This window comes from Hoplias malabaricus, chromosome 5, assembly GCF_029633855.1.
Source record: "Hoplias malabaricus isolate fHopMal1 chromosome 5, fHopMal1.hap1, whole genome shotgun sequence".
Taxonomy (NCBI): domain Eukaryota; kingdom Metazoa; phylum Chordata; class Actinopteri; order Characiformes; family Erythrinidae; genus Hoplias; species Hoplias malabaricus.
The window spans coordinates 35,001,666-35,027,814 of NC_089804.1; the positions used below are offsets into that span (position 1 = coordinate 35,001,666).

Genomic DNA, 26,149 nt, shown 5'->3' on the forward strand with positions numbered 1-26,149 from the left:
CAAGAAAGAACAAACAAGCTAAATTAAAACACTAAGCCACTAAACCATGAGAACAGAGGTCAACTTGTTACTTGTAATGGATAACCAGAACACACACGACACACAAACATAGGCATATTCAGAATGAATCTATGCTGTTATTTCAAGGCAGAAGCAGATGTTTTATGAGGTTACAATGATCCTGCAAAGATCTCACCTCCTGAGCAAGAGAAGCAGAAGGAGCTGGAGTTGCTGGAGCAGACACAGTCTGAGACAAAGCAGCGCTAGGCTGAAAAACAAAACTGAATCTGAGTAAAAGCTCAGTCCCAAATTGAGCAGTGCTGCTAACTGATTACTAGCTTTAAGTCAGTAGCATACCTGCTAATTCACAAATAAATATTCCTTCATGTGTTCAATGCCCAACCCAAGCACATACATTAAACCAGTAAGACTCCTGATGCTACATTTACCTTCATCTGTTACATGAATAAAAATCAAAAAAGGCGGCTCTGGATGAGAGTGTCATGAAAAGTCTTTTTTCACCAACCCAAAACTGCTGCTCAGAATTATTTTCAATTATTAAAATACTCCACACGCAGTGTAGATGCACTAGTAAAATATGTTATACACAAAATCATTGACTAATCAAAATCCCAGTTTATCCAATAATCATAAGAGTGAGGCATTTGATAAGTGACACACACAAAAAAAATTAATAAATAAAAATAAAAGTAAATAAATAAAAGCAACTAATATTTAGTATGAAATTAAAGCAATACTAATTAATATTAAGCTCATCACACCATGACTAAAAGTATGAGCTCATCTGCTTAAGCGTTGCTGTCGTCAGCATATTGAAAATCAATGTCGGGATGATCATTGAAATTTGAAATTAACAAGGATATGCACTGAAGCAAGAATATTAATGTTATGCTGGTCTTTATTGCTCCTGTGTCCGCGGTGATGCTGCAGCGACGCTGCAAAATTTAGTGTCTCCTACTATTGCGGGGTATTGTCTATTGTCCAAGCAGATATTATTATGGTAATGCTGATCTGATACAGGGAAGTGTTTAAGCCATCTTTGAGACAAAAATTCTCCCTTTTCTTGGTTTATTTCTTTATAAACAAATGTGTCCTTAAAGCAGTGGTTCCCAAAGTGAGGGGCGCAGAGATATTGCAGGGGTGGTGGGGGGCGCGGCAAGGCAAATGAGCTACGCACGTTTGAGCACTGCAATCAAAAGATCGATAAGTTTGTAAGAGCTAATTGTGCAGCAGATGATGAGTTTTCTCAAACTTCCAAAGAAAAAAACAAGAAATTATGATTATGCATATCTCAAAGCAAGCTCATACCAGTCACTGAAGAGATGTGGGGATTAAATATGACATAAATAGACAGAGCAAATGTGCAGGTTTTAGGTTTTAAACCAAGTTTTGGTTTAGTTTATTTTCTCTGTAAGTAGTTGCAGTTTTGTATTAATGTATAAATAACTTCTAGTGGAGCTGTTAAGGCTGGTAGGTAAGGTTTTGTATTTTTACTCATGGGCTCGTACAGTTGCAAACTGAAATTCACTTTTGCAGCACTGTCCTGAAATTAAGTGTGGGGTTGGGTAGGGGTGTTTTCTACCCTCCTCCAAAAGTTATATAGTGCAATTTCTGCAGTGCTGAGCTCAAAATAGCAACATCAGAAGCTCTATTCTCCCTATTACCAATCAGAAGAGCATCACAATGATTTTAACCTGTCATTTTTAAGCTTAAAATATTACAAAGTGTTCCTTTACTTTTAAATATTTTGAAACGTGTCTGTCTCAAACCTGAACCTAGAAATCTGAAGAAATCCAAAACAGTAGGAATGACACTTAGCAAATGCCTTGGTTATTTTTATACTCTGTATATTATAACTCAGAATATCAAGTTTCACGCCACAAGAGACTTCCAAACGGCAGACCTAAAGCTGCTACTGGACACATGAGTATTCTGGGAGAAGTAACCCAAGAGTTCAGTGAGGAACAGATAGTGCTCTTAAGGCAGTGTTTGTTCTAATGTGACAAGGGGAATTATTAGTTGCAGCTGAAGAAGAGAACTACAGGGTTTAACTACTGGGAGCTCTGAGACATGCTTCTGGAGAGAACAGACAAGGGTAATTTTCAGCTTGCTGCTGTTCTGCACTTGTTTTGATGCTGGTTCTGATGTCCTCATGTTATATAAAGGCATATTCCTGCAAACCATTATAGAGGAGCTATAAGCTTCTGAAAAATCTCCCTTGGTGTTTCTCAACTGTAAATAAATGTACAAGACTAATTTTCTGAAACTAACAGGGTCTAGAGCAGGGAAATTATTAGAATATGGAATCAGGGGATGCTAAAATATTGCTGAAGCATTCCAGGAGAGGTGGGTGGAAGCTTAGTCAAGCAGTCGAGCTTCAAATGTGGGGAATTAGTGGTGTTACACTGGGTTCAAAGCTTCTGCCTCAAACTTTTGAGCATGACATACCGTATCATCTTGTCCAACCTTGCTGCCAATCACAGACAATGATGCCCCTGGTGCCTTGTGTGGAGATGCAAATGAAGATCCCATGCTCTGAATCCTATCTTGTGGAAGACAGATGCTTAATGCTGCGGCATCTCCAAGGCTACCCCTCGGCTGCCATGCAGATCTGTCCATCAGGACAGGAGAACTGGTGCGACGATGGATGATGTGATGTAAACAGCGACTGAGGTGACATAGATCTGCACTGTCCCCAAGACTTCGCGGGAAACAGAGTGGAGTCCTTGAAGAGGACAGACTAAGAGGGGTACAGGGATCAGCAGGTGAAGGGATTGATATGTTCACAGGAGAGGATACTGCCCGGTGATTTTGGGAAGGGGACGATGCTGGAAGGAGTTCTGGTACTGGAGTCTTTTCAGAACAGGGACGATTGACATGTACATGCTCAGGAGACGGAGGTGTAATATGGACTGCAGATGGCACAGCCATGTGAATGGGAGATGACCCATTGGGGACTTTAGGGAATGGAGCATGAATCGGGAATGCAGAATGAGGTGAAGTTACCGTCATGTGACGTGTGGAGGCATGAATTGGTGAGGATGAAGTACTATGACCCGAGTGGGCCAGATGTCTTGGTTTCAAACCAGAAACAAGGGCTTGGTTCAGCTGGACCTGTGATTGAGGCAAATGAGAGTGGTCAAGAGACCTTCTGCTTCCTGATCTCATCATCAAGAACAGAGAAAAGCAGACCTGGCAGAAATGTGGATGACATGATGCAGAAGGACAGTTTCTAAGGCTAGAGTTCATGGCTTCTGTGTGGGGCTCTGACTCAGTACAAGTATCAAATCCAAGAGAAGAGTCACTCCCAAGGGTCAGGACATCCTTGTCAACAGGACCTGGAGAAAAATGCTGTCTAACTGTATCCCAGTGTTTTGAACAGCTACAGGGCAGCTTGGAATGCGAGAGCGAATGGGTTCTCCTTTGCAGCGTATCAAGACACGAGGAACTGCCTCGTCTTGTACTGATCAAGTTCTCGAAGACCAATAGAGATTCCAAGGATTAGCGAACCATAAAATTGAAATGAAAACATATTCAAGAGTCACAAACAACAACATAAATGCCATAACAGGTGTACATCTGACTGCAAAGGGTGAGACAGCTGGTGTATCGTTTGCAGAAAGGGACTTTGAGGGTTCACTTACCGGAGGAGACTGCTGGTAAAGACTCTGCTGCAGAAATTGTCCTTGGTGCAACTGAGAAGTTGATTGCTGATAAGCCCCTTGATGTATCTGGGATAAAGTCTGTTGTTGGGCCCCCTGGTGGAGCTGGGATACAGGATGATGTTGGGCCCCCTGGTGCAGGTGGGATACAGACTGCTGTTGCACCCCTTGGTGGAGTTGTGAAACAGAATGTTGTTGGACCCCATGGAGGAGCTGGGATACGGGCTGCTCTAGGGACCCAAGGTGGAGCTGGGATACCGGCTGTTGTTGGTCCCCCTGGTGGAACTGGGACACAGGCTGTTCTAGGGCCCCCTGGTGGAGCTGGGATACAGACTGTTGTTGGGCTCCCTGGTGCAGCTGGGATACAGGCTGTTGTTGGACCCCCTGAAGGAGCTGGGCTACAGGCTGTTCTAGGGCCCCCTGGTGGAGCTGAGATACAGGCTGATGTTGAGACCCTTGGTGGAGCTGGGCTAAAGGCTGTTCTACAGGCATCATTGCAGGTTGTTGCTGGACACCAGGCTGTGACGGGATTGCATGCAGTAACTGGGCAGCAGTCTGCTGATGGGCTCCATGGGGCAGGTAAACAGTTGGTTGTTGCTGTGGTTCCTGGTGCAGCAGGACATTGGGCAGTTGTGAAACTCCAAGGTAGACAGCAGGTTGCTGTAGGATTTCTTGTGGTGCTGCAGGTTGTTGGGGTCCTGGGTGCACTTGAGGACCCTCCTGTTGGAGTGGAGATGTAAATTTTTGTTGGCCCCCCTGATGCATCTGACCCAAGATTGGTGCTGGAGGACTGAGGAGGCCCTGGGATATGGAGATGGGATCTGGCAGGATTTGGTAGGGAAGGTTTTGCTGGTTGCCCAAAGCGTCTGAAATCACTGCGGAGCTGACTACAGTGTCTGCTGCAAGGAAGAAAAGGGGACATGGTAACAGTAAGCCATAAAATGGAAACCAGCACCAGAGTCACAATGTTTACTTCCAACAGCGACCACATGCTGTCTATTTCAGAGCAATAATTAGAGTCCATTTACAGTCTGTCTGAATGTATGTCTTTCATAACACAAGCTTTTAAGCATACATCTAAGATAATCTCTGCTCCGCAAAAAGGAGTCTGGGGAGTACATGTCTCTGGTCACAAGGCAGGGATTCCAGGTGTTAAGTTGGAAGTCGGTATTGTAGCAGTGAAGGACAGGGCCATGTCTGAGGGAGCGTTTCATGGTCATTTGAAGGTTTGCTGATGATTCATTCTGCTGACTCACTGGAGCTCAGAAAGTCTGCAGCCAGCAAAAAAAAAACAAAAAAAAAAAAAACAAAAAACACTGCCCTGTTTAACAATGCCTCCTCATTTCTCACCCAATAAGTCAGGATTTGTCTGAACTGCTGCCTGATCTGAGGGATACCTTAATGCTGCTACATTTTGCTATGCAATAAATCTTACTGGTGTTTTGTTTTGATATTTTCTGACATTCTTCATAATTATTTACCGTCTAGAACTGCCCTCATCACTGACTATTCCCGGATCGCCCACAGTGCCCCCAGCGTCGGGAGGGTGGAGGCAAGCGAACATCTGTTTCTTCTGAGACACATGAAGCCGACCCACCACATCTGCTAACGCAACACTGAAAAGCTTAACATGCCAGAGGAGAACACATAGTGCCCTGATCTGTCACATCAGCAGGCAGACACCAACAGTGCTTCTTTTCTTAAGGTAAACCTTCCTTTTTAAAGTGTTTAATGGGGCAGCCATGGCATAAAATGAGAGAAATGAGTTTGGGAACAAAAGATCTCTGGTTTGACAGGTCAGAAAAGCGCAAAGGAACACTGATTTCACATCCATCAACATCCACAGATGAGGTACCCTTGGGCAAGCTCCCCAGCAGCTCCCCAGGCCCCAGGATGTGTGCCCATTGTTCTGGTTTTAATAAATTAAAGGAACACGAGAGAGTAAGATTTGTTTTTTGCTTTCAGGGGCTCCCTCTAGTGCAGGGGTCGGCAACCCACGGCTCCAGATCCCTCTGATGCGGCTCAGCTTTTAAAATAATTACTGAGTATTTCATTAAAATGTATTTTATTTTTAGTTCATTCATTTTCAAAATGTAATTCTATGAAGATTATGGCGATCTTGTAACATCTAAAATGTTTTAATATTTAAAATATTTTGTCGCTCTTAATACACGTCACAACTTCCAACGTGCGACACCCGCCAGTGTGCAGTTTCTTAAACAATTTGACAGCTGACTGCACGGCGCCAGTAAAAAATGACGGCACGCAGAGAGAGGACAGCATTTTTGTTTGCTGCCAGTGGAAAATTTAAGTTCAGCGTTTTTTTCCCCATTACTACAAGGACTCAAATAGACATTGAGTATTTTACTTAACCGTCAACACAACGTCTTTTTCTGAGTTAAAAATGTTTTGTTGCATGCAGAAATATTATTTCATTTTTCTGCAGTCGTTCATTGATTTCATAAATGTAACACAGTATAGTTTGTTTATACATAGCACAAAGGCAAAAAAAAAACACGTTATATGCAGTGTTATTTCATGTAAAATTTCAAAAGGGTTTTGTGGCTCCCAGTGTTTTCTTTACTGTGTGAAACTGGTCCAAATAGGTCCAAATGGGTAAAGGTTGCCGACCCCTGCTCTAGTGCAATTCATTTTGCAGCACTGTACTAAAATCAAAGTAGAGGGTGTGGAAATGGATGTTGTATCCCACCCTACTTCAACAGTTACACGGTGCAGTTTCTGCAGTGCAAAGCCCTCTGTTCTCCATATTACAGATCTGTTGAGCATCAAAATTATTTTGAAGATAATATGAATATAAAATTTTAATTTGAAGGTCATTTGAAAACATAAATATTATGTAGTGTTACTTTAGTGCAGTTGCACAATTTCGTTTTAGTGCTGTGCAATAACAATAAAAGCAAGCCTCATTTTTATTTTTTGTGTTTAGGACCTAATTATGGATAATTAAAAAACTAATATGACACCATCCATTAACCCTTTAAGAGCAGTCATATTGTAAAGTGGTACAGACTATTTTACTGCAGTACACAGGCTTGTTGTGTTGCATTGGTTCTAATGATATACAGCATCCTATAATCAGTATGTATCCACAGGTTCTTACGCGTAGCGGAGGCGCTGGTGGTGCAGGGGATGTTACAGACGAGAGTCATTGGCTCTGCCTCAGGCTCCTCAGCTTCAGTGTGGGTTACATGAGGAGTGTGAGGAGTGTGTGTTCCTCCCTGTGGAGATAACCCAGTGGCGGGGACCTGGAGCAGATTCTGCACCAGGGTCTTAGTGCCCTTCCCCTTCGTCTCGCACTCTTTCCCAGTGACGACTCTCTCCCTTCTCCACTTTATCAGAGCCACACGATCTCGAATAGACTTACTGACCAGCTTCACGTCACATTCCAGGAAGAACCCAGACTCGACCTGCAGGGAAAAGGATCAGAGTCATTTAAGCTAAGACATTCGAGAGGGTATTACAGCCTGGGCCAAACACATGTTCATGAAAAGTCAGATTGTAAAGTTATTTCTAGGGATGGATGTATATGAGAAGAGCGGGACTGATCATTTATATTTCCTGATGCTGACACGTAAACAAATATGAAATATAGATATTTACTTAAATATAGATATCGACTTAACCAGTATAAAATGCAGATTTAAATGCAGTTAACCAATGTCCTCTAAACTTCCTGCTGTTCTGGAGTTCAATAAAATAGTCCAAGCATCTGTCCAGGTATTTCTGACCATGATACAATCCTGATATTATTGAGCATCCTATCCTCATTCTTTCATTCACTTTCTCTCAAACACAAGGACAAACTCTGACATTTAATCTGAAAATAATATACTGTAAATCATCTGAGGCTGTTGTTTAAATCTCAAAGAAAAAGCTGGAGTTTGTTTACCATTTCCTGAGCAACTGCATCTGGGATCTCTCTCTCGATGTCAAAAGTGAACTCGATGGCACCGCTGTCCTTGTACTTTCCCTTCAGCTTCTTCTGGTCCTCCACCCACAGCCGGAGAGCAATGGTGGTCTTTTTACCATCATCTTCTTCAGCGAGCTCCACCCTGACGCCGGTGTCCTCTGCAAAGAACGCGTGGTTCAGAAGCTCCTTTATGGAATATCTGAGGAAGGAGGAAGGGAGGGAGAGAGAGTGTTGGCCATGTGAGGGTGACTTCACACAGAACATACACTGATTTGTCACAGGTTTATTTTCCTGCACTAGAGAAAGCTGATTATGGCCTGAGCCCCTTCCCCTCTGGACAAAGGGGGCTCACAAAAGCTGTACTGAAAGATGTGCCCTACACTGTGGCAAGGAAACAAGCCCAGGAAGAAGAGGAATCTTTGAAACAGGAGGTGGGATATAGAGTGTATTCCTGGGCAACACGGACTAGATGAGGCCACATAACTTCTCTAACCTTTCTGAGAGGTTTATAAACGTGAGAGAAATTAGTTGGCCTCCCACTTGGGTGGAAGTTTTCTTTTCTTCCCAAATTTGTATTTTATACTAATTTTAAATAAATTAATAAATTAAAACCTGGAATGCCATAAAATGACAAACAAAACTGTTTTAAAAACCTGTCTTTTCAGGAGTATTTATAAATATTTTAATAAATATGATAGCAGCAATTATTCATGTGACATTTGTAACAAAAGGTTAAACATGCTTTTAACGTCATTGCACGTTAACGACATTAGGACCGTGCATTTGGACATTTGAATCATTGGGTTCAAGGCAGGAACACACCCTGGAGATGGAGCCAATCCATCACACTCACCCACTCATACTTCAATATCACGTTAATGACCTGCTAGTGAAGGTGACCGGGCGTCGTCTTTTCGCCGGACATGTCCTCTCTTCGGGACCTAAATCTCCAAAACTGTCCGGGATTTTGCCGTCCTCAATCTTCCCCGTCCCAATTCTTATAATAAGCCCTAATCCCTTTCTTGAAGTGTGCACTTCGATGACGTATGATGCCGTTATTGTAGGTTAGCAAAATGGGCGCGCCGAGATCAAGGGTTCAAGGGGTTGGAGCTCAGAGCAGAAATGGGACACACTTCGCCGCGCGCGCATGCTTGAGTTTACACCACTTTCGACTGAGCTCCGCTCCACATCAGTGTTTTACTGGAGCCTCCAACAAAAATGTGTTAAAAGATGTTAAAGTAATTTATATCATAGTCTCTTCTTCGTATTTGGAAACGTTTCTGTGTCACGCGAGCCTTTCACTTTCTGATCTATATTTAAAAAACGGAAAGTCGTCACTTCTGTCCCCATAACGACACAAATACACGGACACACCTGACCGTTACTGACTTTCTGACGAGTTAATACAGTCACATCTGCGCAGTTTTACTGTTTAACATTAACTTTAGAAGAAAACAGGCTAACTCTCCGGTTCATTAAAGCCGTAACAGGAGAGAGACTGAATTATAGCTCTCACATACAGCACGTCTTTATCAGCCAAACCGTATAAAATATGAAATATAAGTATTTTTAAATAATGTCTGGATCCCAGGGATGCTCTGATCATTTATCAAGTCTATATTTCTTCTGGTTGATAAAATGTGTTGCTTGCTTTTAGTAACGTTTAAAAAACACAGTTAAAAGGTCTCTGTCATGTTCATGAGTTTTCTGGTGTAGAAAAAGGTTTCAGTTTTGAAGTTTGGTATGAACAGGAAATAACAGGTTTCAATGATAATAAAGTGTCAAGAAATTACAAAAATATTGATTTTATTGTTTTTGCTTAGGGTCAAATGTTGAATGGAAAGGAGTCTGTCCAAAAAGACATATTTTATTTATCAAGAGTATCTATTTATGTATTAAATTTCAGCAGCATAGTTGCGTCGTCATGGAAGCATTTGTGCTGCCAACTTGGCCCATGTGTCCTCTTTTTTGAAAACTCAAATATGGTCACCAATGCCTGTGGCTTAGCTTAATCACATCAGGGGAAAAAAACTGACTGAAAGTTGTTGCTTCTCTAAGTGTAGATAACACTGTGAACACGAACACACACACACACACACACACAGAAAACCTTTAATCTGAAACAGTCTGAGGCTATGTTCACACATCGGGAGGAAAAGCTAAATCAGATTTGCCTTTCTTAATTTAATCAGGTTTGTGTGGTTTGTCAGACTCCGGGCTGGGCTTTGTTTGTAGTTCAGACGGACTCTGTAGATGCCAACACAGTTTTTCAGGAGACACTGACTTGATGATAAAATTTTAAGAAAAGATTAGATATACACAGATGAAGCAAAATGTTAAGAACCTAAAAATAATAATAGTCTGTTCATGTGGGTGGTGAATGGCTGGGTCCACGGTTTCCAGAAGAACATTGCTACCTTTTCAGTGAAATCAATCAATAAATCTAAGTCTATCAATATGGAATGATACTGACACGCTCCTGCTCAGTTGAGCTCTCACCTCTCCTCCCATCGATGACGAATACACTCTCCAATGATCTCCTTTATCTCTGGGACTGTCACCTTGCTGTAACTGGCTGGCTTCACCCCCTGTACAAGAAAAAAAGTCAGGAGACTGTCTTAGGATTTTTTAAATATCTCAACTTATACAGTATCACAAAGCTGATCACTACAGCAACTTTCTCAATGCATAATACCTACTCTACTGGACTGTACTCTCTGTTCGGAGTTTTGTACTTTATAAGATTAAGACCTTGAATCTGATGATTGATTTATTCACGGTGGCTGCTCACCATCAAACACATTAGTTTTTTTACATGTCAGTGTAAATATACATTGTTTTATAACCTGAAACATGAAAATAAGATATCAATACCCGGTTCGCTGGTGCTAGACTAAATCTAAAGCAGCATTCATGTATTATTATATTTATACATTATACACATATTCATTTATTAAAATGTGAGTTGTATTTTCCTGATTCCTTCAGTACAACATTCACAGTGTCATTCATTAACAAAGTAAATGAGAAATAAAATGAGCAAGTCGTTGCACCAATGGCAGCAATGCATAAACACATTCACACTCATTAACCCAGGCTGTGAAAGACACGGAGAGATAAAAGACCCTTCAAGGACGTTTCTAACAAATAAAGGCTGTTAATGCTTAGTTTGCTTTTGCTATTTTCTCTCTGCTCACATTGGAGATGCTTTGGGCTCACAGACACAAAGCGACACGTGCAGCGCCCAGTAAAAAGTGACTGATTGATGATATTGACATCAAAAATCAATATCTGTCTCAGCTCTAAAAATATCACAGAGCTTTAAAAGCTTGAAAATTCTGTCTAAAAGAGAGGAACAGACCCAGGATTCAGCAGCACACAGCAGCACAATCCTGGAGCACTCCTGCCTTTTTCCTGTGGGGCAGTCTTTTAACTGTCACTACAGTGTTATGTTTACATTTAGGACAAATGTGTACTGTGACTGGTCAGTTGCAGTCTCCCCTCCCTAGCAATAAATAATATTTATTATTTATTGCTATAGTTTTGCATTGTGCACTATGTGAATCGTCTAATTAGCACATTGGGTCTGGGGACATGCTGTTTAGTTTTACCGTGCACTGTATATATATATATAGTTCGAAATTACAATAAAGTGAAACTTGAACTTTAACTGTTGCTGTGATTAACCTTGTGTTTGTGGTCTCACATATACACAGGTCCAAAAAGGGGGTAAACTCACACTGGTGACTTTGCGGTAGATCTGAGCAGCATTTTGACACTCTGAGTACGGATACTCGGAGGTGGCCATCTCCAGCATGCACATCCCAAACGCATACACATCCACGGCCTCGTCATAGTGCTCCTCATACATCTCTGGGGCCATGAACTCAGGAGTGCCTGACACACAGCATCAAAACAACACATGGGTTACAGCTGAGTACAAACCATACCACATTAACAAACTGTGGACACTGAAGACTGCCAGGGTCCTAAGAACATTTTATAGAAAAGAGGTAAAAAGGTAAAAAGACCAGAATGGTTCTGTTACTTAGACTTATGACTCGGCAGATGACAACAACAGCATGGTATATTAGAGGTGGGAATCACAGGGCATCTCATGATACAATATTATCATGATACGTTGCCCACAATAATGATGTTACGATACTGGGATTTTCTCTGTGTAAATGAAGAGGATAAAATACACAGAAATAAGCACAGTGCCAGGAATCATGTATTTATGTGCAACTAAGTGCATAGCTTAGTGTGCTCGTGTCTCTTTAACACACACACACACACACACTGTGGTAACAGTAATGCTTTCTCAGCAATACGTTCAAGATGATGACGAACAAGGTGCCTATGCATGTTTGTTGTGTTACCCATGTACTTTATTTTAACAAAATACTTCTTGCAAATCAGTCTTTGTCTATTTCCTTTGTTCCTTCTGGGTTGTAAAAGCCAAATTGTGCCCAATTTTTTATTTCAAAGAGATGCCTAATGTGTGTTCTTTTTTCCAAAGTCTAAAAGGTTATGATATATCACTGTATTAATATTTTGTCCCACCCCTGGTTTATATCATATCATTCATTGTCTGTAACCGCTTATCCAGTTCAGGGTCATAGGGTGTCTGGGGCCTACATGGAATCATTGGTCATAAGGCAGGAATACACCCTGGAGGGGGCGCCAGTCCTTCACAGGGCGACACATGCACATACACATTCACTCACACACTTGAGTCGCCAATCCACATACCAACGTGTGTTTTTGGACTGTGAGAGGAAACCCACGCGGACACAGGGAGAACACAGCAACTCCTCACAGACAGTCACCCGGAGCGGGACGGGGACCCGCAACTTCCAGATCCCTGGAGCTGTGTGACTGTGACACTACCTGCTGCGCTTCCGTGCTGCCTATATCATATCAATTATTTATTATTATAATATCATTGTAGCTTATTGCAATAACAGGAAAAATGTAATAAAAGTGTCGTTTGTGAATTTTAATTAGTTAATCTTATGTAGGGCAGCACGGTGGCGCAGCAGGTAGGTGTCGCAGTCACACAGCTCCAGGGACCTGGAGGTTGTGGGTTTGATTCCCGCTCCGGGTGACTGTCTGTGAGGAGTTGCTGTGTTCTCCCCGTGTCCAAAAACACACGTTGCTGTGTTCTCCCCGTGTCCTCCCAAAGTCCAAAAACACACGTTGACGTCTCAAAATTGTCCGTAGGTGTGAGTGAAATTGTGTGTGTGTGTGTCTGTGTTGTCCTGTGAAGGACTGGCGCCCCCTCCAGGGTGTATTCCCGCCTTGCGCCCAATGATTCCAGGTAGGCTCTGGACCCACCGCGACCCTGAACTGGATAAGTGGTTACAGATAATGAATGAATGAATGAATAATCTTATGTAAGCTGAATGTAAGCTTATGTCTGGAGCCCACCCGGTGTCAGTGAAATGAAGGGCAATGAATCAAGAGTGTGTTGCTCTTTATAGCAGTAACACCCTCTATTCTCCTAAGAAGGCTTTACTCTAAATATTGAAACATTTCTGTTGGGAACTGCATCCAGCCTTAGGAACTTTAATGAGATCAGGTGATGATGTTGATGATTAGTTCTGGATCACAAACATCACTCCAACTCTTCCTATAGATTCTGGAGAAAGATCTCTCCAGAAAACACAGTTCCACTATTTCACAGCCCATTGCTAGATGTGTGCTTTATACACATCTAGCCTACAGCACAGCTTGAAGATTCTAGGCTCATTTACAGCTGCTCCAAAGTGTCATATTCTATTGCTTAGCACTTTTCTGGGCTGTGTGCGCACCACTGAAGTCCTGAATCAGCAATGGGTACAGGCTGAAGTAGCTGAACTCACTACTTATACAGGGTGTCTGCACATTTCTGGGCATATAGTTTATATGTGAACAGTTGTACTCTCTGTATCAGGTTGAATTAGGTGAAGATCTGAAGCTGTGACCCTCTAAATCCAGTCCTCGATCCCGAGTGTCTACAGTGGGAGACTGGTGCTGATCCCTGAATCCCCAGTTGTTTACCGATGACACTCTTGGCGAAAGAGGCTCTCTTCAGCGTGGCCAGCCCCAGGTCTCCTATCTTCACAGAGCCCGTGGGGCCAGTGATGAAGATGTTGTCGCACTTCAGGTCCCGGTGGATTATGGGAGGTGTGCGAGTGTGGAGAAAGTGCAGACCCTTCAGGATCTGTCTACACCAGCTGCGCAGAACCTTCGGCTTCATCACCTTGAAGCGTTTCAAATACCTGTAAAAAGATACCCAGGCTTCAGATCATCGCACAAGGGAAACCCCTCTGTGTTTATTATTTAATTTGAATGGTAAATCAGTGCAAAATAATATTCTATATACTTCTCTAAGGCTGCTGTGAAATCTCATATCACAAAATTGGTAAGTTTACAAGAGGAAGGGAAAAAAACATTCTTCACTTTCAATGGAAGTTCAGGTAAAATTATTTCATTTTAGTTTATTTTGCCCCATTTCTAGAGAAAATACAGGTCTGAGGCACACAAGCGGAGACACAAGGTTATGTTCCAACAGTGATGATATTTTACTGATACGCTGTTGAGAAGTGAAATAAAGTTCAGTTGCTATATTTTAGATCTGGAGTAGAGCTAAACGGTTCATCATTGTGATACTGAGGTCAGAAATTGAAAGAATGTAATTTTGCTAAATTTCAGATGCTGCTGCTTTGGTTACTTTCCTCATTATTAGCTGATGTGTAAATGAATATTACAGTAGACTATTGAAATCAGTAAACTGATGTGTCGACATTCAGGAGGAAATAAAAGATGTAATTATCCTGTAATTGCTTTTGAAAACAATTCAATTCACATCACAGTCACAATATTTAAAATCTTTGGCCACGTTGAAAAGTTTGGTGTCTGAAGATGTTTCCTTTATATTCTGGTTACTCACGTTTTTAATGTTCCTGACGTCATGAGCTCCGTTACCAAAACGATGCACTTCTTCCCTTTAACAGGAGACTCCCAGAAATCATAGAAACGAACAATGTTGGGATGCTGAAGACCCTTCAACATTTCCGCCTCCTCCTTAAACCTCTGCCGTTCTGCTTTAGACAGTTTACGATCCTGAGAGAGAGAGAGATACAGAGAGAGAGAGAGAGAGAGAGAGAGAGAGAGAGAGAGGTGTAAAGAAGAGAAGGAATTTTTTTCTTTTTCATTTATCAGGCTATCTTCATTAAACACACCCACAGCGACCCTGATAAGGATGAATCACTTACAGAAGAAGAATTAATTAATGAATTAAAGGTAAATATCTGCAATGCATGTTACTGTGTGTGTTGCATTTGCGTCGTACATCAACAGAATTAATTCTATACACCCAAGGGGTAAACTACCCAAGTGTCCAAATGCTGGAGAGAGACTGAGGATGTGTGAAATACCGGGAGGTTACATCAGGGGGCGCTACACATCACTTCACTGGCATAGAGTCAGCATAGCTATGGAGCCCGTGGACACATGGGGCTGACTGATATTATGATACATATTACGCACCAACAAATGGCTTTCTTGTGTGTTCTCTGTAGTTGTGCTCTGTATATTCACTCAGAAAATCAAAAAGGATTAGAATTGTCCAACACCCTCAAAAACAACAGTCCACTTCAGGTGTCAGGGAGCAGAAGTCACATCCTGATGCAGCTGAGATGCTTTTTGACTGGGGTGTTGAATCTATGTGTGTGAAGTGTTTCCTGTGGGACAGTAAACTGAGACGTGTAGAGGACACTGGCCACTGCGGTCCAGAGACTGACGCAATCACATGCTGTCTGCAGAAATAAGCAGAGAGCACAGTGGAGGATGGACTGATCCCAAAGCTGGATTAAGGTGTGTACTGATACTTATAATACAGATAATGCACGCGCACACACACACACTCACTTCTATCCTTAACTGATCTGCAAAATACGCACACACACATTTCACTGCTCCATTCTAATACAGGGACTTCTGATTTTTTCTCTCTCTCCCTCACATACCTCGCACTGCTGCCCTCGCTCTCTCTCTTTCTCGCTGTTTCCTAACTCTGCCATAGCAGCTGGAATAGTCCAATTCAAAGACAATAAAAATGCTAATGTAAATAACATGCCACGAATGTTTTTACACAGTTGGAACAAGTCAATCTTTCTAGAACAATTTCTCTCTTTCTCTCTCTCATTATTCCTTTCCTTACTCTCTCCTTCCCTGTCTCAGTTACTGTCTGTCTCTCTCCCTCGTTACTCATCTCTGTTACTCTCCTCCCTCACTGCCCCTTCCAGATGGTGGTCTGTGTGTGTGTGTTTGTGAGAGAGAGAGAGAGAGAGAGAGAGAGAGAGAGAGAGAGAGAGAGAGAGAGAGAGAGAGAGAGAGAGAGATTTTTGCTGTCTCAGTGGGTTCTGTCCAGCTGCAGCATTGAGCAGCTTCCACAGTGTATAGAGATCATCAGCACTGACACTGGATCAGAACTGATAGCGGAAGAAAAACGAGAAAACAACAAGGGAGAAGAAAGAGAACTGAGCGAAAACTGTTAAAACCAGAGCTTCTGACCCTAGCTCCTCACTGCTGTGTGCTTGGGTCAGGGGTGAACAGCAAGCGGCTTGTTATCATTTAAAGGGACAGGTGCTAAAAGTGGGCGTTCTGAAAAGGGCTGTTTACACAGGGGGAGAACACTGCTGTGGGGCTTGAGGGGTTTTGACCAAAGCAGGTCACAGATGTTTCTTTAAAAACCAGAACTGTGTTCGACTGTGGAGAAGAGGGAGAATATGTTTCCTTTATGGTTCACCCAGTGTGGACACACAATCAGTCTCAGTATTTATAACCTATATATATAAGCACAACATGGGGCACTGAATGATGTCTATAGTTAAAGCACTGAAAATACAGGCCTCACAACGGCCCCTGCTGCTGCCGTTTATAGCCACGCGACAAAACTTACTTCCTCATTTAAAATTATGTTATGAAACATGTTTTCAGACAGCACGGGCTGGTGATGACAAGCAGATGTTTATTTGATTTTGCATGGTCAACATTCTGTGAATTTTTGATAAGAATATTGAGGCTCCTTTCCACATGTGTTAGCACTCTGATAAAACAGCACAGGGTTATCACTTATCTACAGCTGTTAAATGTTCTACTGCACTACATACATAACACACCCCCCCCCCCAAACACACACACACACACACACACACTCCATAGACTAATGCACAATAGCAGTTAATCCCAGTGTAATTTATTTCCCTACTGCATTGAAGATTAGAATGCACTGTTGCATAATGTCTGCGAGCATCACACAGCAAAGCTATATTACTTAGTAATATGTGGAATGTATACTGAACAAAAACATAAACGCACACCTGTGAGGTGGATGGATTTTCTCGGCAAAGGAGAAGCACTCAGTAACACAGATTTAGACAAATTTGTGCACAATATTTGAAAGAAAGTGGCCTTTTGTGTACATAGAAAAAGACTTAAGTCTTTGAGGTCAGCACATGAAAAATGTATATTTTTGTTCAGTATATATTAAACAGCACAGCATGCACACACACACGCACATACATGTGCAGGAGTAAAACCTTATCCTTCTCCAGTACACTCTCCAAAACAGTACAGTACAAGAAAAGAGAAACAACCTTGATTTTGAAGCATTTCCACTGAGCCATACATCACTAAATATTTGACCTCAGCACAAAGGGAATGAAGATTTCAAATCATGCAAACAATAAAAATGTAGATACACTGATTAGCCACAATGTTAAAACCACTGATATGAATAACACTGCTGATATGGGGATGTCAGGCTGCAAGTGAACCACCGGTTCTTGATGTTGGAAGCATCAAGGAACTGGGTACCACACTGTGCTGGTCTTAATTTTTTGGTCAGAGAATCTCCAAAATGCCAGGTCTGGAGTGTTGTTTTATGGTATGTAATGGTTAGTATTGACTAAATTGTTCCAAAGAAGGACAGCATGTGAATCAGTGACAGGGTCATGGGTGCCTAAGACCCAAAAAACATAATTCCTGCATAGAATTGATATATGGTTTTCTTCCTGTGTAACAGAGGTTCTGGTTGCATTTCCTGATGGAGTCATGGACTGTGGTAAGGAGTAACACTTTTGTAAAATACTCCCAAGGCAGCGTTACTTTGTTTACCACTGTAGAATAACAGTTTCTTATTCAGTGCCATCTGTGGGTCACACTCATTCAATGTCTCAAAACTAACAACAAATATTATCTAAATGTTAGAAAACTATGGCACATCCGGTTTAACGTATGTTAATATATACCTGCCAGAAAAGGCTTCTGGAACAAAAATCTTGTTCCAGTCTGAGAACTAATATAATTACACATATGTTATTACATGTGTGGAATTAGATGAGAGAAAACATGCTGTTACAACTATGAAGATACACTTATGTAATTACATAAGCTTTACTACAGTAATTCATCTGTAACAGGTACTAATTCATCAGTAGTTACACATTGTTGCATATGTTGTTCATGTGTAACTACACAGTTATTAGAGACACTTAATATAAAGTGGGACCAAAAAGGTTCAGATTTTACTGGTGGACAATTTTCTCATCTGGCATAAAGATAACATTATAATGCTTCAAAACCATGTACCACATTGCAATGTGTTCCAGGCATCAGTTTTGTTTAAAGAACAATTTTCAAAAATTCAAGTTGGTCAGTAAAAACACTGAAAAAAAATATTTGTACATCTCTCAATAAATGTTTAATTAATAAATCACATATTCATGCTTTTATAGCATTTACATGTCCCAACTTTTCTGGGAATGGGGTTTGTATATAAATATCACACTCTGCACTGGCCATAACACTGTCTCCTCTGAGACAGGCCAAGGGTTTTCTCTGGAGATGTTAAGTTGCCAAGTCATTCTGCCTTTACTGCAGATTTCACTGCAATGAAAGCTGCATTTCCAGCTTCAGCTTCAGATTAAACGACACATCCAAAAACTCAACACAGCACTGGTAAGATCTACTCTCCTTCTATGGACACACAACAATGCAACACTGCACTACCAGTTCAGTAGAGATGATACCAATGTGATGCCATTGGAAAATTAAAAACTGGGATTAGACCATTAGACTTCCAAAATTTACATAGTGCAGTTTCTGCAGTGCTGGGGCTGAAGTAGCAGAGGCCCTATTCTTACAACTACAGCCCAGTGGAGCATCAATGGCCTAAGAAGATCGCTGGTACAATCCCTGCCTGTCCAAGGGCGTACAATTGACCTTGGTGTCTGTGGGTGGAATGGCCCCCTCTCTCTTCATCTCTCTGCTCATTGTGCTACTAGCATGAGTGTTTCTCAGCTGATGTGAAAGATCCAGGCAGTTTTCCTTCTCCTCCAGCGTGTTAAACTGATCAGAAGCACCACGTTTGCTGCAGTGAATAGAAGTAGATCTTTGTCTCCACAATAGCTCAGTAAAGACGCTGTGATTGGCTACAGCAGAGGTTTTCAAATCCAGGCCTATTCTTTAAATCCAGGTTCCAGGTTGGGATTTTACAACAGCAGGCCGATATGACACTATACCTGGCCAGTTGCAGCTATTGTGTCATACCAGTTGGCCATTTTAAAATCTCAGTCTGGAACCTGGATCCAAGCACTCCGGATCTGAAAACCTTTGGGATAAAGGATTAATTTGCATGGCCATTTGCATATCAACACTGCAGAGGTCAACACTGCAATACCTCAATGCTGTAACAGAGGGTGTTGTAGATGATCCCAGAGAGTGCCGGAGTAATGTAGAGTGAGAGAGTGTTACAGTAGGAGGCTACAGTCACTAAGAAGCAGTGTTTATGGATTATTGGCAGCAGTAATGTTTACCTCACACACAAATAGACAAAGACCACCCAGCCCTCTTTCACTGCACCATGTTTCAAAAGCTCATCCCTCCATACCTCCCACTACTGATCTCTCTCTGTCTCTCTGCATCTCTATATGTATCCCTTCTGTCCTTTGGTCTCTCATTCTCTATCTCCCTGTGGAGACAGTGTTTCTCCGGGGGTTAGGTGCAGATCTACATCCTTAAACCCACAGCACCTCTCTCTAGCTCCCTCTCTCTCACACACACACACTCAAACACACACAGATTCACACCCTCTCTACCCACCCACACACACAAATGTTGATTAATATTATTATTTTTTAAAACTTATTATTATGACATGACAATGATTTGTTGTCTAATTTATCAAAGCACTTTTTCATTATTGTTTTTACAGTATTGATACCTACTAAAACTAGTGCCATTTCTGATTTGTTGTAATTATTTTTGCAATATCCACCACCTTTACTTGTCATGCACTTCTGCAAAAGCATTCAAAGTATGCCCAGTTCTTCATCTGCATTATAGGACAAGAAGCTTGAGCAGCTTTAGAGGAAGTGGATATGTCAGTGTGGACGTTAATGTGGTCAGAGTAACACCACTGACACACTGCATCCTTCGTCCTTGTTTTACACCGACAGAAGAGGAGAGTGTTATCGGAAGTGATGTGAGCTGAGGATGCAGGGTCTGATGGGAAATGCAGTCTTGCTCAGGTTCAGTAAGGTCACACACACACACACACATACACACACAAGCTTGTGCTGAGCATCCTTGGGTTAAAAATAGCCCCAAGCATCTGACCGATATTAAGTGCTTTCCGCTGAGTGAACTCTGCTCTGATTGGATGTAAATTTCAGTCGGGACAAACACATCCAACACCCACCGGTCAAACCCTGAGTCACGGTCGAAGATGAACTGATCCTAAGGTCATTCTGTTTGTATCAGTATTATCAGCTGCACTTTATAGTTCTACAATTACAGACTGTGTTCCATAATTTACTGTGTATAGACTGTTAGCCCTTTCACCCTGTTCTTTAATGTCACTGCAGCACTGAGAATGATCCTCCCACCCCTACTCTGTGGGGGTCCTGTGTTATATTCGGCACAATCCTAGTACAATATTCAATGACGGATGGTGTGACTCCATTATGAATGAGTGTTTGCATTTCCACAGCAAATAAACATTCACAGCATAAAAAAAAAAGAATCTGAATTTCAAACAGTATCAAAATAGTAATCCCTGTTAATTATTGCTAATTATGACAAATGTGAAGGTGGCAGCATCATTCATAATTTATCCACTTGGCTTTATGTTGGATCAAGCTGTGGGCTCACACTTCTGCTGTACATTTACAGACATCTTCCACATCCTGATGAACAGATACTAACTGGGAAGTGACAAATCTCAGCGCCTCTTGAAAATTGCCACCTTAAAACAACACAAAGAGAATCAGACACTGCTACAAGCCCAGAAATCTGATCTCCAGATCACACCAGGGGCTGGTACCACCCTCAGAGAATCACAATAACAACAGGGTTCATGCTGTTCCACTTCAACGTCTTCCCAAAAGAGAAAAGCAGTGTCTGTAAAAGTGGATCCATCTGGCTTTAAAAACTCAACAGATGCATTAATAATCAATGATGATGAACTGGCATGACCTCAGATGGACTTGTGCTGATGTTTTTACAATCTGATGCTTCACATCCGTGTAAAACAATTGTCCCTATAGACATAGGTGTATCTGTAGGGTATCTACATGGAGATATATATACAGATGTCATTTACATATAATTCATAAAGACTGATTATAACTAGCATCAATCCTAAAACACAGGACAGATAACATTGGACTGTCTTGCCACTGTTATCACAACTGATTGGCACTGGAAACATTTCTGGACACCAGTATTTTCTCTGAAAAAATTGACATTAATCAGCAGCTACAGCTTCTGAAATCCTGGGAAAGTTTTACAATCCACGTTGGACCACTTCTGTGAGGCTTTGAAGCCATTCAAGCACCTAAACATGAGAGAGGTGAGGTGCTGATGTTGGATGTTTAGTTCTGTATCACAAACACCAACCTAACTTGTCCCAGAGAGCTCCACAGCTCAACAGATCAATGCTGGATGTGCTCTGTACCCCTCTACACAGCAAATTCACCAGTGTTAAATCAACATTATTAGTGTTAAATTAACACTGTTAGTGTAATAATAATAGTAATAATACTAATAGTGTTGATTTAGCACTGGAGAATCTGCTGTGTATCAGACACGAATGGTCATACACTCATGTGCAGCTGCTCCAGCATGTTATATCTTTTCTGTGAAAATTACAGTTAGGGTTAGGCACATTGCTCGAAGGCTAGGGTTAGAGTAGACTCAAGGCCACAGCTGCTCCTAAATCTGAATGAATCACAGACAGGCCTTGACCCACAACCAGAGCTCACAATCAGCTCGGGACGGATTAGCCGCGGTTCACGGTCTTCACTCTACAAACCCAGAACACTTCACTCGACTCATCTGCTCATCATCTCATTCCTGCTACATATTCGCATGGTTAAAACTGATGTGTGACTTTCATATGCACCTTGCAGGACAGATACAGGACTGTCACTGGGATCTACTGCAGTATATGCCCAGGATCTGAATAAAACATGGAGACACTATCTAGGCCTACCCTGCTCTCAAGGTATCAATGTTCCCAGATGTTTGGTCTGTTAAAATTAGTTTTATGAGCCCAGAATATTTCTGCTGTGGTCAGAGCCACTCTTATTCCCTGATACCATACACATCCATCATGCCCTGGTGTGACCAACAGAGGAACAATGTGTACTTCAAAATATTAAAGCAACCAGCTTTTTTCTGTGAGTCTTTTTATTCAAACAAGTACTGAATCTTTGAGCCATGTCAAGGCCTAATATTTAATCTCTAAATAAATATTTGCAATTATCAATTGTCTTTTTAAAAGACTGAGAAACTGAGGTTCTGGATTTGTTTTTTATAATGTTGAAGCTGTTTAGTCACACAACGGGGGGGGCTACATTACTGTCACACTGAATATACAACTGGAAGAGAGGGGCTTCATCTACGTATCTGTCCTCTCTCTGTGATGTTCTCTGTCCATGTAGAGCAGTCACTTTCACCCATCACTCAGGACAACACAAGCCAACATGAGCATCTGTAAGCTGATGTAATAGAAACGGGCACTTGAGCTTTAACAACATTATTAGCTACAATTTGTCACAGAAAGACACAGAAGGGCTCCCGAGGGTCACAGTGGGCTAAGTGTTGGTGACCATATCTCACCTCCATGACCCCATTGTGGGACCATATCTCACAAGTAGCCTCACTCTCTGGTTGGGTAGGACAACCCTCTCTATCCCTACCTACCCAGCACAGGTGCCTCTAAACTGATGTGACAGATCTGGACAGTTTGCAGTCTCCTCCAATGTTCTAAACTATTCAGAGGTGTGACATCAGCAGTAGTTTGAAAAGAAGTGATGGGCTGGCCTCTGTCTCTGAGGAGGCACATGTTTGACTCCACCATCCTGAGGCTTGGGGGAGATTCACTGTCAGAGGAATTGGAGATGACCAATAACTGGGCACGTAATTCAGCAAACAAACTGGGGATATACAAATTGAAAAGAGAAGTAAAAAAAAAGATGCAGATGCACATGTTGTGGAGGAAGCTGGTGTTTAGCTTCCTCTTGTCAGTTTGTTAGCCTTTTGTGAGTGTGAGGAAGAGGATGAGGATGCAGCTCAACCCTAATATCCTCTGCTGACATTTGTTTGTGTCCTGTTCTGTTTGTCTTTACCTGCAGCTCGCACCAGGCCACCTCCACCCAGGTGTCTGTGTCCAATCCCTTGTAGACGCTCTTGAAGGATCCCCTGCCGAGTTCGATATCAAACTTTAAGAAGCGTCCTCCAGGGGATGTGCACACAGCCTTCACTTCCGCTTCTGTCTCCTCCTCACTTCCAGATTTTCCAGAGGCACTGGCAGATTTGTTGCAAGACTCCTCATCCTCTCTCTCTTTCCCCTCCTTCTCGTCCTGCTGATCCTCCTGCGGCTGTTTGGGCTCTGGTTCATGTTCCTCGTCTCCTGGAACGTCAGAACATCCGGCTGATTTTGGCAACTCAATCTGCTGATGGCTTTCTTGTTCTTTAGGCTTCTCTGGGCCCTCTGGGCTCTCCGGTCCCTGGTCCTCAGACTCAGAGAACCAAAGGCTCCTCCGGATGAACCTGCGCTTTACCGATTCTGCATGACCCGACGCCATGCGTCTGATTTTAGTTTAGTTTCCTTCACAAGAATAAGGCATTCAGTTCTCTGGTCTCTGTCAGGGCTCGCACCAAGTGGGCACAGGAGCGCACACACCTGCAGTCCTTCATCCTGCACATATACACACAAACTAAATGTAAAATATATCCACATGTATATTCAGAAAAATACATATATTATGTCATCATAAGTGCAGGCCAGCTCCTGTGATGCACTTCACCATTACTAAAAGAAATATTTGTTGTTGTTGTTTATAGTGTGTAGTTGCATTATATTTAATGAGTTATTGGTGTCACATGGAGACAGTTTGGTTATTGTGTGTCTATCCACTGTCTATATACGATGTTTCCCCTTATGCTTCCCCTTTATTCTGTGTGGGGAGGGAGAAGACAGGGGGCTTCTCTAAGCCTTTGTAAATTCTGCTGTTGAACAGTCCATTCTGTCCATACATGCTATGTTGTCCTCACCTTCTTTGACATGTTATATATTTCTGTTGAAAATACTTATTACAAATAACAGATTTAAAAGATTAATATTTGTATTTTACAAGTCAGAATCATGCATGCTTTCTCATTATATAATATGTTACTCATTTATATACTAAGTTAATTCTGAATTAAATAGAACCCTGGGTGGACAAATATGATATTTTTTCAGTAAAACCTCTGTCCTGCTGCAGTCTGATTTGCATGATGCTTAAGTTTGACTCCTTCACCTGCATCTCCTTCGAATTATCCGTGCCACCTTAAATGACGTACGTAAGCGCTGCACCAGTTAAGGTGGAAAAGACATTTCGTAACGGGGGGAAACACAGCAGGGGGCGTTTGACTGCCAGTAATTTCAGTTATTTTACATCAAAGGAGACTTGCTCTTTGTTATCATTAATATTTAATAGTCAAATAAATCCTTGACAAATTTCGTCTGGACTTCTGAAGCCATTTTAAAATAACTTAATATGTTAATAAGAAGCGGGCGAATAAAGTCACAACTTGAGCCTCAGCAGATTTACTGCGGCAGCTCGAGTCTTTCAGCCGGCTCACCTTAACTCTCTCGTGGCTCTCTCACACCCCTCTGCTCGCGGTTCGGCTCGCTGCTCCCGGGTCTCTGGTCCTGGAGCCGGGTTATATACGCCTAGTCCTATAAAACAGGCTCGGCTCCGCTCGGCTCAGTTCGGGCGGGACCTTCATCAGCACGCAGCGCTGCGGCCGCCCTAACCGCTGTGGGGTTTTAGAGATTCAGATTTTCAAATATACACCGCTATTACGGAAAGCCACGCCCTCTCGCATTCTGATTGGCTAACCTACAATTAGACGACATCAAAGACGACATTATTTTTATAGTACGTTTCTTAGTTCAAGAAACAAGAAGCTTAGGTGGATGAAATAAAATGCAAAACCTTAAAACCATAGTCCATCTGTTGCTCTGCATACTCCTGTTGGCCCTCTTTCACTCTGTTCTTTAATGTTCTCCCCCCCAAATAATGTTCACCCAAATAATACCTGCTGTTGACAATGGACCATGAATGAAGAAATAATGTCCTCTTAATGTTTTGATTGGTGAGCCGTCCAATAAGAGAGCAGGGTATCATTGGACGCACTCAGCCAATGAGTGCATGGAAGGGCGGGGCTTGTCTGAATACGGGTGGGTTAGTAAAAACAACACAATCTGCAGCGTCACTGCCCCGAAACACAGCGACATTAACACACAGCTCGATTAAACATGGACCATGTGCTCGACTTATTTGTTAACACTTTATATTTCTGAATTTTATTCTTATATGAGCATAGTCTTTATATAAAACCTGCAGTGTTCTCCTGCAGCTGTTGGTGCTGCTCATGCTCTGTCCATGTATTTAGTATGCCATGTGAGAGATGCTGAATTTTTCATATTATGTTGTTAGTGAGGGCATGTTGCATGACCATGATGTTTTACCTCATCCTCTCAGTTTTTTCACCTACTGGTGGGAGGTTCATTCTTCTCCTTGTATCAACCAGTGTACCATGCTATGTCATTCATCCATTCATTCATTCATTCATCCACTTATCCAGTTCAGGGTCGCGGTGGGTCCAGAGCCTACGTGGAATCATTGGGCGCAAGGCGGGAATACACCCTGGAGGGGACGCCAGTCCTTCACAGGGCAACACACACATTCACTCACACCTACGGACACTTTTGAGTCGCCAATCTACCTACCAATGTGTGTTTTTGGACTGTGGGAGGAAACCGGAGCACCCGGAGGAAACCCACGCGGACACGGGGAGAACTCACCAACTCCTCACAGACAGTCACCCGGAGCGGGATTCGAACCCACAACCTCCAGGCCCCTGGAGCTGTGTGACTGCGACACTACCTGCTGCGCCACTGTACCACCCACCATGCTATTTATTTATT

General features: G+C 42.2%; 1 protein-coding gene across 4 annotated transcripts in view; it reads right to left on the minus strand.

Moving 5' to 3' along the window:
* Positions 1-24,954, minus strand: part of wnk2 (WNK lysine deficient protein kinase 2) — a 51,269-nt gene extending 26,315 nt beyond the window's left edge. For all 4 annotated transcript variants that reach the window (XM_066671060.1, XM_066671059.1, XM_066671058.1 and 1 more), the window contains exons 1-10: positions 24,799-24,954; positions 23,298-23,869; positions 14,552-14,724; positions 13,660-13,880; positions 11,354-11,511; positions 10,114-10,202; positions 7,594-7,813; positions 6,805-7,111; positions 3,666-4,582; positions 197-268 (exon numbers count right to left, since the gene is read on the minus strand). In XM_066671060.1, the coding sequence (XP_066527157.1) occupies positions 197-268; positions 3,666-4,582; positions 6,805-7,111; positions 7,594-7,813; positions 10,114-10,202; positions 11,354-11,511; positions 13,660-13,880; positions 14,552-14,724; positions 23,298-23,756 (2,616 nt within the window). In that variant the 5' untranslated portion in view covers positions 23,757-23,869; positions 24,799-24,954. The remainder of the gene's footprint in view (positions 1-196; positions 269-3,665; positions 4,583-6,804; positions 7,112-7,593; positions 7,814-10,113; positions 10,203-11,353; positions 11,512-13,659; positions 13,881-14,551; positions 14,725-23,297; positions 23,870-24,798) is intronic.
* Positions 24,955-26,149: the final 1,195 nt, after the last annotated feature.